The sequence below is a fragment of the Rana temporaria genome, chromosome 3 (assembly GCF_905171775.1).
Source record: "Rana temporaria chromosome 3, aRanTem1.1, whole genome shotgun sequence".
Classification (NCBI taxonomy): Eukaryota; Metazoa; Chordata; class Amphibia; order Anura; family Ranidae; genus Rana; species Rana temporaria.
Window position 1 is genome coordinate 90,892,734 of NC_053491.1, and position 18,694 is coordinate 90,911,427.

At 43.0% G+C, this 18,694-nt stretch overlaps 1 protein-coding gene across 1 annotated transcript in view; it reads left to right on the forward strand.

Moving 5' to 3' along the window:
• LMAN1L (lectin, mannose binding 1 like) overlaps window positions 1-18,462 on the forward strand; it is a 100,094-nt gene extending 81,632 nt beyond the window's left edge. Inside the window, exon 13 of the mRNA XM_040342959.1 lies at window positions 18,269-18,462. Coding sequence (XP_040198893.1) covers window positions 18,269-18,305 — 37 coding nt within the window. The 3' untranslated portion in view covers window positions 18,306-18,462. The remainder of the gene's footprint in view (window positions 1-18,268) is intronic.
• The last annotated feature ends 232 nt before the right edge of the window (window positions 18,463-18,694 follow it).

An 18,694-nucleotide genomic window follows, 5' to 3' on the forward strand; every position in this document is an offset into this window, starting at 1 on the left:
GGAAAGGAAAGTTTTGACCACTGGCCACAAAACGCGGCAAAATCGTGGTAAAATGGTGTTGCTGCTTTTTGTGTTTTCCCGGCAGCCGGCAGTCAACCTAGTCTGTGTGTACCCTACATGAGCCCATAAGTGTTCTTTTTGCACTCTGGCGTCCCCATTGGAGAATCTATCTGCTTCTTCTGGCGACCACACAGGGAGTGAAGGGATATCACATACCACAACAAAAACCTGAGAGGGTCCAATCTTTTCCCAATCTATGCAAAACAGTTCTGGCTGGAGTTCATGTTATTTTTTCTCTTCTGGCCTAGATACCACATTTCTCTGCAATTATCCATGAGAAGCATTGTATATTCATAATAATAATAATAGTAGTCCCCAGTTATGCAAGGTACTGCTGAGCTCTGATGAAGAGGTCCCTGTTGCCTTGAAACGCATCAGCCAACAGTGACACACCTCCTTCCCCCCCTATCCAGGAGTGTGGCTCGAGGGGTATTTATCATATCGTTGTTGACTAGCCTTTTATACCATTTCTTTTGTGAGTAGTTTTATTTTATCATATCTATTTAATAAATTGTCAACGGTAATATACTAGGCTGGTGCGCCTTTCTTTTTCTTTGTCCCCAGTTATGCATTTTAATGATCTCACGTGACCAGAAATTAAATATATATAAAAATATTATACTTGTGTACATTGTAGTACTGAACATACATATATAAGGCTGAAGGAAAATCCTAGATAAGCCGCTAGACTTACAGTAAGAAAAAAACGTGTAAAAGGAGTATTTCATTATGTGTTTAAGTGGTTAAAAGCCCAGTCAGGCAGACTGAATACCATATGTCCATTGTATCTTATTTGCTTGACTAACCCTTTGACTTCTATAATTCTCAGTATTCCTAATAATGCCGGAGTGACAGCTGAGATTAGCATAGCTGCTTACAGAAATTCAGTTCCAGATTTTTAAGATATGTCATTAAACATGTTTTTTTTTTTTTTTTCTTGTCATTCAGATATGTGGATTTATAAGTCTTATCATCTGTTTCATTCCCACAACTTATTTTTACTGTCTAAATTAATATCTAATCATTTTATATACTTTTTATACAAATTAAAAACATAAGCACCATGTGATACAAAAATAAAGCCAATACTAAGCCAAGATGCAAATTGCACAATACAAATTTTGATATATTTAATAATACAAAAGACAAAATATTTTTTCAAATGTCATTTTTTTGATTCCTGATAATAAATGTAGCCCTCCTCTTCTCTATGTGGTTGAGAATGACTCCATAAGGGGTGTGGCAGGCCAGCATTGAACATCTCAGGGTGAAATCCTTGGCTTATTGGGCAGTAGAAGGAAAGTTAGACACCAGTCACTTTATAAATTAGCGTATTTATCGGCGTATAACACGCACCCTAACTTTAAGAGGGAAGTTTCAGGAAAAAACTTTCCACGGCCCCCTGCGTATAACACGCAGGCACAATTTACACTCTATTTTCATGGTAAAAAAGTGAGTGTTATACGCCAATAAATACAGTATTATGATTTAATTTGCTCATTTAACTTTTACAGAGAGGATTAGGAGCACAGGATATGTAAAAATAGAAAAAGAAAGCTCAGATTGTCTAATGGCATTTAAAGCAGGGGTCTCAAACTGGCAGTCCTCCAGCTTTTGCGGAACTACAAGTGCCATCATGCGTCTACATGTGGTAGTCATGCTTGTAGTTACACAGTTAGACAGTTGTCATCCTTGCAATGCCTCATGGGACTTGTAGTTCTGCTGGAGGGCCACCAGTTTAAGACCCCTGATTTAAGGTGTCACTAAACCCACATCATAAAAAACTATTGATAAATGGTGTATTACTTGCTGTTCATACTAACTCAGCCATTGTGAGATTAGTGTTCTGTATTCTGCCACAAACCTGGTTGATCCTGTTGCTCTCTATCTTCACCTTATTTTCTTGTCCCCAATTTAGCTGGGGGGTTTGCAGCTGTGGCTCAGTTTTCAGTGAGTTTCTATGATGAGCATTTCCTCCCCATCACATCTGAGCATCCATTGTGACTATAGAGTCATACATGTGAGTGTATACACAGTGGTAAATGACAGCCCACTCCCTCCCTCCCTCCTCCATGTCCTATACCCAGCTAAACGCAATCGGGGTGGGATATTGCATGTAGATTAATGGAGGCTTCATCTCCCTCTTACTCTAAGACACAGGCTGGAGGGGTGTGACACAGCCTGTGACACTATGGTATTGCCAAGAAATAATAATAATATTTTTCCTCCTATTTTTTTAACACGTGACCAGCAGCAGAGGACTATAAGCTCCTACTGCTTAGGTTTCCCTGCAGACAGGCTGGGAAAGATCTGGGTCATGTGACAGCTTTATATCAATTAGAAAAAAAAGTATTTCGATTTTTTTTTTCAATAAAATAATTTCATTGGCATCACCCACATACAGAAATAGAAGGGATCATTTAAATTAAACCGCATGTGTTTAGTATCATTTTATATATTAATGTTAGCTCTTTAGGAACAGCCTAGCAGATTCTAGTGACTCTATGAAAGCATTCACTGTCTGTTGGTAATAGTCCATAGACATACCTCCCAATTTTCTGAGATGGGAGTGAGGAGCACTTATTAGCAAAAGTGTGTAGGCATAGGACATGCCCCCTAAAGGAGAATTGTACGAAAAAATTATTGGTTAAACCTACAAATGCTTTTTTTTACCACCACTATTCCTTTATACTGGATTTTTGAACTTTACAGATGCAGCAATTTAGACATTGGATGAAAGGTTTAGCACTGGGAAACAATTTTTAATAGATAAGTAGTGAATTTTATATGCAACTATACAGATCAGACCAAAATGAGGGACAAATGGGGTGGAAGGAGGGACGGAGAGGGAATTTGTTCCAAATGAGGGACGGTCGGCAGCTATGCATAGATCATTCTCGAAGAAGATTCTAGGCCCTTCACCCTATGTGAGCAGTCACAGGTACCTTAGTTGATAAGCAGTGAGAGTTTCTTGCAATGTCCACCAGCAGAAGCTTCTCCCAAGCTTTCCAGGACACTGTTCAGCACAGAAGACGTCTCCAAAGTAACTTTATACAGGCAGCCATCCTCCTGATCTGCTCCCTCTGTCAGGGTAGCTACAGGACAAATGAAATCCTTTGAGCTTTTAGTACAGGCTTCCAGCTGGGGCAAGGCCAAAGACAAGTAAGACCCTTAAGGCGCCTTCCACACTGGGGCAAGGCCAAAGACAAGTAAGACCCTTAAGGCCCCTTCCACACTGGGGCAAGGCCAAAGACAAGTAAGACCATTAAGGCCCCTTCCACACTGGGGCAAGGCCAAAGACAAGTAAGACCCTTAAGGCCCCTTCCACACTGGGGAAAGGCCAAAGTCAAGTAAGACCCTTAAGGCCCCTTCCACACTGGGGAAAGGCCAAAGTCAAGTAAGACCCTTAAGGCCCCTTCCACACTGGGGCAAGGCCAAAGACAAGTAAGACCCTTAAGGCCCCTTCCACACTGGGGCAAGGCAAGTTTGTACCAAATATTTATCACCATCCCTTAACTTATGCATTATTACTTCTTATACTAATTACTGTAGACAAATCAACATCGGGAGACAGAAATATTCAATATCCAAAATGTAATCAAAGCTCAGACTGGTTACAGACAATCTGTACAAATAATACACAATTTACCAAGGGCACTCCAGCTTAAAGTGGAGGTTCCCCCTAAAAAAATTCTAACAATACATTCAGAAGACTGATTACACTGCGGGTATGCTGGTTTTTTTTTTTTTTTTCCGTACATACCTCGATATCGCCGTTTCATCCCTCGGCTTCTGGGTATGATTCTTGTGGGGCTGGGCGTTCCTAGTTGATTGACGTTCCTCCGACCGACGCATACTTGACGTCACGACTTTCCGAAAGAACCTGAACGTCGCTGCGCAGGCGCGTGTAGAGCCGACTCTATACGGCGCCTGCGCAATGACGTTCGGCTTCTGTCGGAAAGTCGTGACGCGCAGTATGCGCCGGTCGGAGGAACGTCAATCAACTAGGTCCAGCAAGAATCATACCCGGAAGCCGAGGGATGAAACGGCGATAACGAGGTATGTACGAAAAAAAAAAAAAAAACAGCATACCCGCAGTGTAATCAGTCTTCTGAATGTATTGTTAGAATTTTTTTTTAGGGGGAACCTCCACTTTAAGGCAGGGTCCCTGTATAATTAAAAATAAATAAAACATTTCCTTTAAATGTAACCCTATTTATCTAATATACCACATCATTTTATCATCAGATGTGTGTGTTTCCCATACTATATACTCCCATGTCATCTCCCATGGCCTATATAATGGCACATAGCCTCCCATCTTTAGGACCATGTGCCATCACACAGGAAATGTTATGTTTGCCAAAAAGTCTGTCAGAGCCATGTCAATATCATTCCTCTATCTGGATCCCTGAAACAATCTGTACAAAGTGATAAGTAAGTTACTGTTTAGCACAGACACCTGCCAGAGCTGTCATTAATATATTCTGGTCACAGATGGTGTTTTATTTAGGGGTTCCATCTGGAGAGAACAAAAAATCCTACTCCCTCCCCTCTATGGAGCTATCCCATTTTCATCAGAGAGCATGTGTTAACCACTTCACCATCACAATGCATTTGGAATATCTGGTGTACTTTTTGAAACATATTTCCCCAATCTCTTGTTCTAATTTTAAGCAGAAAAAAGCTTAATCGGTATTTTCCAGTCTTGTATATAGTCAGGGATCATAGCCAGAACCAGTACAGAATCAAATATAACCTCTGTACACAATGATTTCTAGTTATGGAAATAAATCTCTGTCCTGGCAGGTTCAAGTCCTAATTTTTTTTTTATATTACGATTTTTTTTTCTTTTTTCATCATTATTTATATACAAACATGAGCTTATGTTGTCATAATTCACATCCCACGTGTGTGCAAAGCACCCACATACACAGACTATCAAAATTGGAATTGGAATGTTCAAAGGTCCTTTCTACAAGCATAGGTGTACACTTTTGGCACTGGATGCTATATCCTTTTTAAGTGATTTCACGACTGTTTATAATATCTTTTGTTAGGTCTCAGGCTGAACAAATCTTTGTTCAACAGTTTGTAAAATTTCATTTTTTGGACTAAAAAAATAAAAAACAATGAAGGCTTAGAAAAAATGAAACCAGCTAAATCCCAGCAAGATGCGTCTTAGGGATCTTCCACATGGGTGTTCGGAGGTGGAGGAAAAAACAGGCGGCATTATTGCCCACCGGCCACCCCCCCTACATTCTAACATTATAGCCAGTTGGGCTTAATAAATGCTGTGGCCACATCCATTTTATCTCAGCCTGCAGAGTTTGACAAGGTGGCACCACATGCTATAATATAAAAGCAATAGTATAGTTAAAAAGTACATTGTATTTAAGCTCCAATCAAGTGCCTAGAGTCTAGGCCAGGGATATGCAATTAGCGGACCTCCAGCTGTTGCAGAATTACAACTCCCATGAGGCATTGTAAGACTGACATCCACAAGCATGACACCCAGTGGCAGAGGCATGATGGGACTTGTAGTTTTGCAACAGCTGGAGGTCCGCTAATTGCATATACCTGGTCTAGGCACTTGATTGGAGCTTATTGTTTGAAGATCTGGCTAAGAAAAGCTTGCTAGCCAGACAGGAAAGTGCATTTCCATTAGGCCCATTCACTCTATGCTTCTGGAGCTACATTGTTTAAAGTGGGTTTACATCCACTTTAAACAATGTAGCTCATCCTTTCTAAACTACTGCCATAGTGCTGATCTATAAGCATATACAAGTCTCCTGCATGTATCCTTATCTGTCAAATGTCTCCCCTCTCTCTGTTATGAGAACTGAAAAACTGCAAATTCTGTGGATGGGTCTGTTGTTTGGAGCTCGGTGGGTGGAGTCGTGATGTCAGTAGACTCCCCTCCCACCTCTACACTCCCCTTGTCAACATGCATTTTGTCCTATGTATTCCTTACACTAAATTCTGCTATGATCACTAACATCCAGTCAAAATCCAGAAAAGTAACCTCATGACTTCAGGAAAGGAGTGGGGGTGGGAATTAAAAGATAATGCCTGTCTCCAGGCTAGTGCATTAGATATGTAAATAACCTGTCACTCACAGCAAGGGGGCGGAACGGACTAATGCCCTGTACACACGATAGGTTAGTCTGAAGAAAACGGTCTGATGGATTTTTCCATCAGTTGTCCGATGAAGCTAACTGATGATCAGTCGTGCCTACACACCATCAGTAAAAAAACTGATCGTGTCAGAAGGCGGTGAAGTAAAACAAAACAAAGTGCTTACAAGCATGCGTCGACTTGATTCTGAGCATGCATGGATTTTTAACCGATGGACGTACCCACAGACGATTGTTTTTTTCTATGGGTTTTTTTATCCATCAGATCATTTTAAAACGAGTTCCTATTTTTTTAACCGATGGATAAATTACCGATGGGGTCCACACACGATCGGTTTGTTTGATGAAAACAGTCCATCGGTCGGTCACTGCCAAGAACATGAGGCTAGTTACTGTGTAGACATCAGGATTTACATCATGACCCTATCCCTGGGCCAGCAACTTAGTCTAGAACATACAGTATATGCTGAACCTGGATGATGCCAGGACAAAGATGGTGTCATCCTCCTGGGGAGAATTTTTATTTATTTATTTTTAATCCGAAAAGAGAAATTACATTTTGTTCACAATACAAGATATTTGCCATTCAGTATACAATACAAAAGGAGTATAGCATTACTCATTCTGTGACATTCTGCTATGTCGTACAATGCATACAGAAACATTTAAACCAAAATGACAAAAATGTACGTCTATAAACGGACATATCGTAACTAAGGAAAAGGGAAATAGAAAAAAGGTAACAGTTTAACCTGTCTGAACCCTCAGAGCTCTGAGGTTAGACCTAGAAACAAACAACCACGACCCACCAAAGTCACCAATGCCATAAGGGATCCTATGTGACACTGGTCTCAGCTACTATTCCGGATTACTTATAGCCTCACCCCTGTAGGAGCCTGTCTCTGAGCTGATGCGGTGCTAATCCCGGGACATCTAGCCAGGCTTGCCACATTGAATAGAACTTGCGTGAGACATTTCTATGTAGGTACGTCAACTTTTCTCTTATCAGGAGTTTATTAACCTGCTCCACCCATTGTCACCTGGTGGGCAACCTGGGAGTAATCCAAGATTGTGCGATCAGTTTACGGGCGACATGCAATAGTCGCAAAACCGCAGTGCGAGTCTGCGGTGTCAGAGACTCCTCGTCCAGGGCTCCCAGCAGACACACAACTGGGTTCCTGTGGAATAGAAAACATAAAAACCTGAGAGATCACGTCTAGGACCTCCTTCCAGTAGCGGAAAAGCTTGGGGCATCTCCACAACATGTGAATGAGGTCGCCGTGATCCCTCTCACATTTTGGGTAGAGGGGGGTACTATGATTCCCCCGTTTATGAAGTTGTACAGGGGTTCTGTATACCCTGTGTAGCAGATATAGGTGGGACAACGATTGAGGGGCGGATACAGATACCAAAGTGGCAGACCTTAGGCAAAGATTCCATGTCTCCCCGTCTATAGCACCTAGATCCCTTTCCCACCTGCAAGGAAGACCATTTTTTTTAAATAAACGTAGAGGTGGACTGTGATCTCTGTGTGAGATTATAAATCCCTAAGTGTTTCACTTATTACTAGGGTTGTCCCGATACTAGTATCGGTATCGGGACCGATACAGAGCATTTGCGCGAGTACTTGTACTCGCGCAAATGCTCCCGATGCTTCCCCGATACTTTTTTTTTTATGTGGTTGGAGAGGTGTCAGTGTCTGGGGAAGGCAGGAGAGGGCGGGGGGAGTGTAGGTGGAGTTTGGCTGTAGAGGGGGGTGTCGTGCCGGTGCTTCTGCGACTGATGAGAACAGCGTGCGGCATGGCTGTGACAGGGAGGCAGTGACACACAGGCTGAAGCCTGGCTTTGCGGTGGGGGGGGTCCGTCGTCACACCCGTGACCCAGCCCGCTGGTCATCTAAGCAGCCTACAGCATTACGGGTGGAAGTGGGGGGGGGGGGAATCTGTATTGTAGGAGGGTGTCTATTGTAGGGGGATCTGTATTGTAGGGGGGTCCTATATTGTAAGGGGGAGGTCTGTATTGTAGGGGGAGGGGGGTCTGCACTGTAGGGGGAGGGGTCTGTGTAACATGTCAGCGGCTGAATGTCCCTACACTCATCTTGATACACCCTGCACTCCGCTGAAGTAAGCAGCAGCAGACATCTTGTTACACCCAGCCTGAGCTATATGGGCTGAGTGTAACAAGATGTCGGCTGCTGCTTGCTGCAGCGGAGTGCAGGGTGTACCAAGATGGGCGTTGCAGCATTTATTTTTATTTTTATAAATTCAGTGTCATTTTTTGCAGCATTTCAGTGCCAGCCACCTGTCAGTGCAATCAGTGCCCACAAGTGCCACCTATCAGTGCCCACAAGTGCCACCTATCAGTGCCAGCCACCTATTAGTGCCCATCAGCGCCAGTCACCAGTCAGTGCCCATAAGTGCCACCTATCAGTGCCAGCCACCTATTAGTGCCCATCAGCACCAGTCACCAGTCAGTGCCCATAAGTGCCGCCTATCGGTGCCAGCCACCTGTCAGTGCCACCTATCAGTACCCATCTGTCAAACTGCCACATGACATTGAAAAAAAAGTATCGGTACTTGTACTCGGTCTTAAAAAAGTGGTATCGGGACAACCCTACTTATTACTTACATTAAAATCTCTCTGAAATTCTACAGTCTACTTTGTTACATTGTAGCTCTCATCAAATGTTGCAAAATGCTGTCCCATCAATGGCATGAATGAAATATTGTATCCAATATGTTGGATGAATGCAATGGCATAGGCACTGCAGGAAAGGGAAAATGCATCCAAGTTTCATTAGGCGACTGTATTTCACTAAAGTGTAGAACATTTCTTTATCATAAATAAGCCATCCGATTTTATTCCATATATTGCAAATACAGTGCGCAGCATTGTGCAATGTCAGATTTGTGTCTACAGGATTATGACAAGTGACTAGTGGAAAGAAATATTCGGATCACATTATTGATAAATACATAAATAGTGAATCATATCTGGACCAACCATTATAGGTTATATAAATACAGAATGAATGGTCCAGATGAATAGTACACAATAAATGGTTTATTAGTGTGCCTGTGAATGGAGCAGTTTCTACTGGAAATCACAGTATTATATTTATTCACTGAAGGTGAGGATTAAGGTGGGGATAAATGCTGAAAATATAAACTGGTGAGAACATATCTGTTTGGAAGCAGCTAAGAATTCTAGGTGCCAGAAGTACGTGCTCAGGTGTAACATCACATGTCCCTAGGCTTGGAAATCCAAAATATGGGCCTACAGTTACTATATGCTTGTATTTTACATCTGATTTATATGTATTAAAGAACTTTCTGATTAGGAAAAAACATTTTTTTTGTAGAAAGAGAGCTGTGAGAGAAGTGATGAGGAACTTCCTGACACAAGTAATATATTCAGGGATCTGCCTGTGACAAAACAAGACAGATGGTCTTTGAATAACAAGCTGAGTCGCTATCAAGATTTCCTGAATGCATGGAAAATTAAAACCCACGAATGCGATATATTTAATATAAAAGTTTAACTTAAAGTGGCTATAAAGTCGGAAGTTTTTTTTATCTTCATGCATTCTATGCATGAAGATAAAAAAAACTTCTGTCTGCAACAGCCCCCCCCCCTAATAATTACGTGAGCCCCATCTAGGTCCAGCGATGTCGCAGGAGAGACTCTGTTGCCTCCTTTTTGACTGAGACAACAGTGGAGCGCCATAGGCTCCCGCTGCTGTCAATCAAAGTCAGTGAGCCAATGAGAAGAGAGAGGGGAGGGGGCATGGCCTAGCCGAGGCTCTGTGTCTGAATGGACACAGGGAACTGCAGCTTGGCTCGGGTGCCCCCATAGCAAGCTGCTTGCTGTGGGGGCCCTCAGCAGGGGAAGGGGCCAGGAGAGCCAAAGAGGCACCAGAGAAGAGGAGGATCTGGGCTGCTCTGTGCAAAGCCACGTCGCAGAGCAGGTAAGTATGACATGTTTGTTATTCTTAACAACAAAAAAATTGTACTTTAGTATCCATTTAATTTACTTGACCTTTTTTTTGCTGCTGTTTAAAGATTATATAAAATCGTTTTTTTTTTACAGGAAAATGGTAAACGGTTTTCAAAATGTTTTACAAATAAATATCTGAAAAGGGGGCATTTGTATTCAGCCCCCTTTACTCCGATACCCCTACGTTGTGACAGGGAAAGCTGGTCAGAGTTGATGGAAAGATGGATGGAGCCAAATACAGGGCAATCTTAGAAGAAGATAGTACAAAAAAAATAAGTGAAAAATCTGGACATTAAATGGTAGTTCCCTGGTGATTGAATATACGAATATATCAATTAAAACCAACATAATCAACATATACATTAACCTAATGCCATACATTGCCCTAATGCCATACATTGCCCTATCCCATAAAATGGAGAGAGGGGGAGGATAGGGCAATGTATGGCATTAGGTTAATGTATATGTTGATTATGTTTTATTTTATGTATATCAGATCTGTGGAGCCAGACTCGTGGAATGAAGCCCTGATAAAGTGGCCTGGATGCCACAAAACATGTTGGCAAGCTCCAAATAATATATTTGTTGTTATGTCTGACCACCTATTGTACACATGTGGTTTTATACATTTATGGGCTGCTGTTTTCCCTCGTTTCTTGTGTATGTTTGTCTTTTATACTTGAACAAATTTTTTTTTTTTAATTTATATTGTATATTCAATCACCAGGGAACTACCATTTAACACTCACGACTATTTTTTGTACTATTTAGGGCTGGTGTTCCTTTATGGTTGTTAAGCTGTTCTAGCCCTGGGCCTTGACTATATACATCTACAGTCTTGTTCTACTCTTAGAATAAAACTTGTTAGAGTCTCTAAAGACTTGAGACTGGGGTGGAGGTTCACCTTTCAGCAGGACAATGACCCTAAACATACAGCCAGAGCTACAATGGAATGGTTTTCAGGGATCTTCAAACTACGGCCCTCCAGCTGTTGCAGAACCACACATTCCATGAAGCATTGTAAAACTCTGACATTCAGAGACATGACTAGGAATGATGGGAATTGTAGTTCCTGAACAACTGGGTGGCCATAGTTTGGAGACTCCTGGTTTGGATCAAAGCAAATTCATGTGTTAGAATGGCCTAGTCAAAGTCCAGACCTAAATGCAATTGAAAATCTGTGGCAAGACTTCAAAATTGCTGTTCAAAATGTGCTTCATCCAATCTGACAGAGCTTGAGCTATTTTCCAAAGAACAATGGGCAAAAATGTCACGCTCTAGATGTGCTGGTAGAGACATAACCAAAAAGAATTGTAGCGAAAGATGGTTCTACAAAGTATTGACTCAGGGGGCTGAATACAAATGCACGCCACACTTTTCACATACCGTACTTATCGGCGTATACCGCACACTTTTTTGCCCTGAAAATCACGCCGATACCCGCTTTCCCGCGCCGAGTTTGAATACTGCGCCGACATATACCGAGCGCAGTACACTCGTGTATTGTCGGGCAGTCTCGGGTCCTCTCGCGCTGACGTCCTGGACTTACAGGACGTCAGCGCGAGAGTAGCCGAGCCTGCCCGACAATACACAAGTGTACTGCGCTCTGTATATGTCGGCGCAGTATTCAAACTCAGCGTGGGAAACGAGCGGGGAGGACGCCGGACCCGACGAAGAGGACACCCGAAGCCGCAGAAGGACGCCGGACCCAACGAGGCTGCCGATGGACGCCGCGCAAGACACCAAAACTGTAAGTACAAAAAAACTTTTTTCCACAGGAATTCGAGGCAACTTTAGGGGTGCGCGCTATACCCCGATAAATACGGTATTTATTTGTAAAAAAAAAAAATTAACAACCATTTTTCATTTTCCTTCCACTTCACAATTAGGTGCCACTTTGTGTTGGTCTATCACATAAAATCCCAATAAAATATATTTACGTTTTTGGTTGTAACATAAGAAAATGTGGAAAGTTTCATGGGGTGTAAATACTTTTTCAAGGCACTGTACACGCTTAAATTTTTTCTGTATCTTTCATTTTCCATTGGCCCCTTTATGGTCAGAGATGCATCATCAATGCTTTGAATGAACACACCAAGCAATGACGGTGTTTCAACAAGTCTGACTGCACAGTGTATGCTTTTTGTAGTGTACATTTAAGTTAAAGCGTGCTCCTTCAGATTAGTTGTTGTATATAGACATTGGGCTAGATTCAGGTAGGGGCACGTAAGTTTGTGCGGGCGTATCGTATGTTATTTACGCTACGCCGCCGCAATTTAGAGAGGCAAGTGCAGTATTCACAAAGCACTTGCTCCGTAAGTTGCGGCGGCGTAGCGTAAATCTGCCGGCCTAAGCATGCCGAATTCAAATTGTCAAGAGGTGGGCGTGTTTTATGTAAATAAAACATGACCCCACGTAAATGACGTTTCTCACGAACGGCGCATGCGCCGGCCGTGAACGTATCCCAGTGTGCATGCTCCTAATCACGTCGCAAATAGTCAATGCTTTCGACGTGAACGTAATTTATGCAAAGCCCTATTCGCGAATGACTTACGCAAACGACGTAAAATTTACAAAATTTCTACGTGGGAACGACGTCCATACTTAAAGCGGGAGTTCACCCATTTCTAAAAAATTTTTTTTTCTTCCCCTAGATTCCTGCTCGTTCGGTCTAGGGGAATCGGCTATTTGTATTAAAATAGGTGCAGTACTTACCCGTTTTCGAGCTGCATCTTCTTCCGTCGCTTCCGGGTATGGTCTTCGGGAGCGGGCGTTCCTTCTTGATTGACAGTCTTCCGAGAGGCTTCCGACGGTCGCATCCATCGCGTCACTCGTAGCCGAAAGAAGCCGAACGTCGGTGCGGCTCTATACTGCGCCTGCGCACCGACGTTCGGCTTCTTTCGGAAAATCGTGACGCGATGGATGCGACCGTCGGAAGCCTCTCGGAAACCTGTCAATCAATAAGGAACGCCCATTCCCGAAGCCCATACCCGGAAGCGACGGAGAGGATGCGTCTCGTAAACGGGTAAGTACTGCACCTATTTTTAAATAAATAGCCGATTCCCCTAGTAATAACGAGCAGGAATCTAAGGGGGAAAAGTGCCCTCTAAGGGTGAACCCCCGCTTTAACATTGGCTATGCCTCATATAGAAGGAGTAACGTTACGCCGGAAAAAGCCTTACGCAAAGGACGTAAAAAAATCCGCCGGGAAAATGTACGTTTTCTAAATCGGCGTTTCCAGCTCATTTGCATATTCTACGCTGAAATCGAGGGAAGCGCCACCTAGTGGCCAGCGTAAATATGCACCCTAAGATACGACGACGTAGGAGACTTACGCCGCTCGTATCTTAGCCTAATTTAAGCGTATCTGGTTTCCAGAATACGCTTAAATTTACGACGGCGTATCTACTAATACACCGGCGTAACTCTCTGTGAATCTAGCCCATGCTCCGTGTGATGGAAATCTGCAAACGTATTTTACTAAAGGCATGTGCAACATTTATTTTACAACCTTTTATTTAATTGTACACTATCCTTAAAAAGGTCAGGGTTATGTATGCTGGAATAGGTATCTCTATTATATACAGACTGGGAGCATGTAGTATGGTTTGTATGAATGAAAGTCCGTCTGAATTGTACCTTGGTATAGCGTGTCTTTAGGCAAAACTTTTTCTTTGTTTTTGATAGCATGGGAAAGGATTGGAACCCCTGTCAGATTTTCCTACTGTGCAAGGCTCTGTTGGAGAGATTTTCACCCACTTCCTGTTTTGGGGACAACAGAACAGGAAGAAATGGAAAATCTACCAATGGGGAAAAAAAAAAAGATGTAAAAAACAACAACTGACCTGGGTGCTAGCATTTCCCTGCTTAACTAACAAAATTAAAAAAAACACTGTTAGCTAGATTCAGGATGGCGAGCGCATAGTTGCGGCGGCGTAGCGTATGGCATTTACACTACGCCACCGTAAGTTAGCGAGGCAAGTACATGATTCACAAAGTACTTGCCTGCTAAGTTACGGCGGCGTAGTGTAAATCGGGCGGGCGTAAGGGCGGCTAATTCAAATTAGGCTGAGGGGGTGTGTTTTATGTTAATGGGGCTTGACCTGACGTGATTGACGTATTTTACGAACAGTTTGAGGAACAATGGGCTAGATTCAGGTACCTGCGCTTGTTCTTACGGCGGCGCAGCGTATCGTATTTACGCTACGCCGCCGTAACTTACAGGAGCAAGTGTAGTATTCACAAAGCACTTGCTCCGTAAGTTGCGGCGGCGTAGCAGAAATTGGTCCGGCGTAAGCGCGCGTAATTCAAATATGGAAGGGGGGGCGTGTTGTATGTAAATCTATGATGACCTGACGTGATTGACGTTTTGTACGGACCGCGCATGCGCCGTCCGCCTACATATCCCAGTGTGCATTGCGGCAAAGTACGCCGCCCGGTCCTATTGATTTCGACGTGTATGTAAATGACGTAAAACCCTATTCACGGACGACTTACGCAAACTACGTAAAATTTTAAAATTTCGACGCGGGAACGGCGGCCATACTTAACATTACTATTCCAGCTATTTGATGGAATAACTTTAGGCCTGATAATGCGTTACGTAAACGGCGTATCCGATGCGTCGGCCGGTGCATTGCCATGAAATGTGATTTGCCATGAAATGTGATGGTCCGCCTCCATCACATCCTATTGGCTCACTCCTGTCACGTGACAGTCTCAGCTAGGCTATCATAGGGAGAGGATCTCCTCTCCCTGTGATAGCTGAACCTGCACGGAGCTGTTAGCGTACACCTGTATGCACAGTACTAAATTTAGTTTACTCGCGCACCCAGGGAGGTCAACCCCCGTGCAGTTCTTCAAAGGGCTAAGAGAGAGGAGAGGGGGGCAGGCAGATGGGAGGCTGCTCCATGTTACACTGGCTTCTCCTTCCTAACAGTATATGTAATATGTTACACCACAAGCCCAACACTACTGCACTGCCTGCTCCCAGTTACAGGCTGTGCATGATGTATATACTTGGACACACAGCCTGAGGGGCTTTCTCCTGCCTCATATAGCAGCAGCTCCGTGCAGGTTCAGCTATCACAGGGAGAGGAGATTCTCTCCCTATGATAGCCTAGCTGAGACTGATGACGTTTAACTATGTCACGTGACAGGAGTGAGCCAATAGGATGTGATGGAGGCGGACCATCACATTTCATGGCAAATCGCAATTCATGGCAATGCACCGGGCGTACGTTCGTGAATAGGTGTATCTAGTGATTTACATATTCTACGCCGACCGCAATGGAAGCGCCACCTAGCGGTCAGCCTAAAAATGACACTTAAGGATACGACGGTGTAAGACACTTACGCCGCTCGTATCTGAGCCTAATTTAAGCGTATCTGGTTACCAGAATACACTTAAATTAGTGCTGACGCAAATAAAGACTTAGGCTGGCGTATTTACTGATACGCCAGTCTAAGTCTCTCTGAATCTAGCTATTTAACTTCTTTCTGTATTGCTGTTGGAGAATTGGCTTCACTGGGATACGGACTGGTCCAGGTGGAAAAGAGGAGATTGCCCCCCAGGCCGCTCACATTATATTTAAAAGGGGACTGTTTTTTTTATTTTTTTGCTAAATCTCGTCAGCGGCGGCCGCCGATTGGCTGGCTGGCTGCTGCCGCGCTGCATTGTGGGAGTTGTAGGAAAGTTAGGTCATGTGGCACGTCAGGGGAGTGTCAGGGCACGAGCGCCGTACATCTCTGTAACTCGTGGGCTGGCTGGGGCTGCAGAGAAGAGTCAGTGAGCCTGAAAGAGAGACTGCACTGCCTGGATCATGAATTAGGGCCGAATTGCAGTGAAAGGTCACACTGATCCATCCAGCCCGTGCTGCAGCTATGCCGTGTCCTGTGACAAGGATTTTAGCTGCACAGGGCTCACAGGGCTGTATGTTCCGTCTTGCAGAGTACAGTCCTCCCCCTCCTCAGTCTCCACTAATGGGAGAACGATCAGCTCTGTCTCCTCCCGCCCCTCTCTCTCTATGCCCGCCCATACTCGATGCCTCCAGTGTCCTCTGTGAAGCAGAAATGCAGGTGGGAAACTTTGATGTCGGCAGCCACAGTGTCATCATATTCAAAACATGAAGAAGCTGAGTGAGCCAGTGACAGTGAGCCTCCTGCTAGGACTGTGCAAATGGGTGAGCTGTAAACAGGCTCTCCCCTCCCCCCTCTTTTCATACTCCTCTCTCCCTTGAGCCTTATCATTTAACCTCTTGCCTGCCAGGCACTTTCACTCTCTTCCTGCCCAGTACAATTTTCAGCTTTAAGTTCTTACACTAAGCCCAGGTTCACATTGGAGTGATTTGGCATGCAATTTGACATGTCAAATCGCATGCCAAAACGGTGACAATTGCCAGCGATGGCACCATCCGAATCGATGCAACGTTGCATCGATTCCATTTGTGGTGTTGCACGATTCCCAAAAGTAGTTTCTGTACTACTTTTGGCAACTTCGGGGGGCGATTTCAATAGACATTTGTACAGGAACCCGCACAGATGTCTCTGAAATCGCACCCCAAAGTCGGGACTGAAATACGAGTATGAAATCGTTCAATTGCTCAGCTGAACTCACGCGATTTCATTCCCGATGTCAGTGTGAACCTGGGCAATGACAATTGCGCAGTCAAGCAACACTGTACCATATTACATTGTTCTTTTTTTTTCACACAAATGGAGTTTTCGTGGTATTTAATAACAATTGGGGTTTTTTATTTTTTGCTAAAACATGAAAAAATACAATTTTTTTTAAATGTTTTTTTTTGTAAATACAGTGCCTTGAAAAAGTATTTATAAAATCCCAATAAAATACATTTACTTTTCTGGTTGTAACATGACAAAATGTGGGAAATTTCAAGGGGTATAAATACTTTTTCAGGGCACTGTAAGTAATTTTTCTCCTTCACTGAAGTTCACTGATGGGGGGCACAGATAGGCGGTACTGTTGGGCACTGATGGGTAGCAATGATGGGCATTACTGGGTGGCACTAAAAAGCAGAACAGATTGGTGTCATTTGCTGGGCACTGTTGGGGCTGCACTGTAATCAGTGCCCTAATTATTTGTACAGTGTCCCCCGTGAGGAGATGCCCCTAATCGGCTCTCCTCAGAGGCTGTCATTTACATCTGATTGGCTGTTATTGGACACAGCCAATCACATGGGTAAAGAGCAGCGTCATCGGCTATTTACCAAGATCAGGGTCATGCTGTCATTGCTGTGTCATATTTGTCTTGCTTCATAACATCAATATCCGTTATAAAACCCGGAGGGCATGGATGGTGAGATGATTCGGTGGCACAATGGGCCACCCGACTCGACTTGCCCCCCAGGCTTAAGGCTGCCAGCCCTCCCCTGCCCTTACCCATTCAATTTGAAACTAAAATAATGGTCATAGATACACTTTTGAAGTGGCACGCTCCTGCTAAGCGCTTGTGATCTTTTTCTAATCAAAAAGATCCATTGAGTGTGGTAAGCACATTGCCCTTCTGTGCACTTTGGGTGTCGTATCCTAGCGTGTGGTGAAGGAACAAGTTTGCACTTTCTGGATAACAATCCTAATACAGCAAGATTTTGTTTTTGTTGGTGGATGGATTTTGGAATTTAATCACCGTTTTGGGGATTTTTTCCACTATTGGGACTATTTTTCTTTATATTTTTATTCAATTTTTTTTGATCTTGGACTTATATCATTTTCAACTATTGTCTGCTGGTTTATCCTATAGATTCATCATCACTAATTGTTTAGCACCTATTTGATTCACTTGGGTGAATTTTGTGATGTTTTTATTATGTTTTATGTTTATATATCTAATTTAATATTCATAAGTGTTTATAATCACTTTGTAGCGCCCTCCCTTTCACCTTATCACTCTGTAGTAAGAGTCTCACTCTTTACTTTTAGGGGAGCAGCCGAGATTTTTAGATTCAAATTTATTTAATCACTAATAGTTATTTGGCGCGGATTTATTCTTGCAAACTGTGGGCATGGTTTTCTTTAAATATGTTTTATTAACTACTTTTTTTTTTTTAAATAAGAACCCAAAGGAATTCCGGCTCCAAGAAATTATACTGATGACTGAAGACGTTAATGCGGACTACATGGGAATATCCTGGAAGAATTTCGTTTTTTTATTTGGAAAATAGCGTTTCAGAAACCTAAACGTCAACAGCCATTGAAATTATGTTAAGAGCAATTTGAAATTGAAATAAAGTGTTAATAGGGTAGGATATTCTTTTATTTTGTTTCTTTCATTGCTTCTTGCTGGACTCTCAGAACCCTCTACTAGAAGTGTTTATAAGTGTTTCATAGAAGGAAATGAGCACATTGTTGCAGAATCATGTTTGAAAAGTAATCTTTACATAATTATGACCATTGAATGTATATGAAAAAATCAGTTTTAAGTCCCATCTCCAGAAGAAAAAAAAGGCCAACCACACTGCAAGGCGTAACTTCTTGTTAAG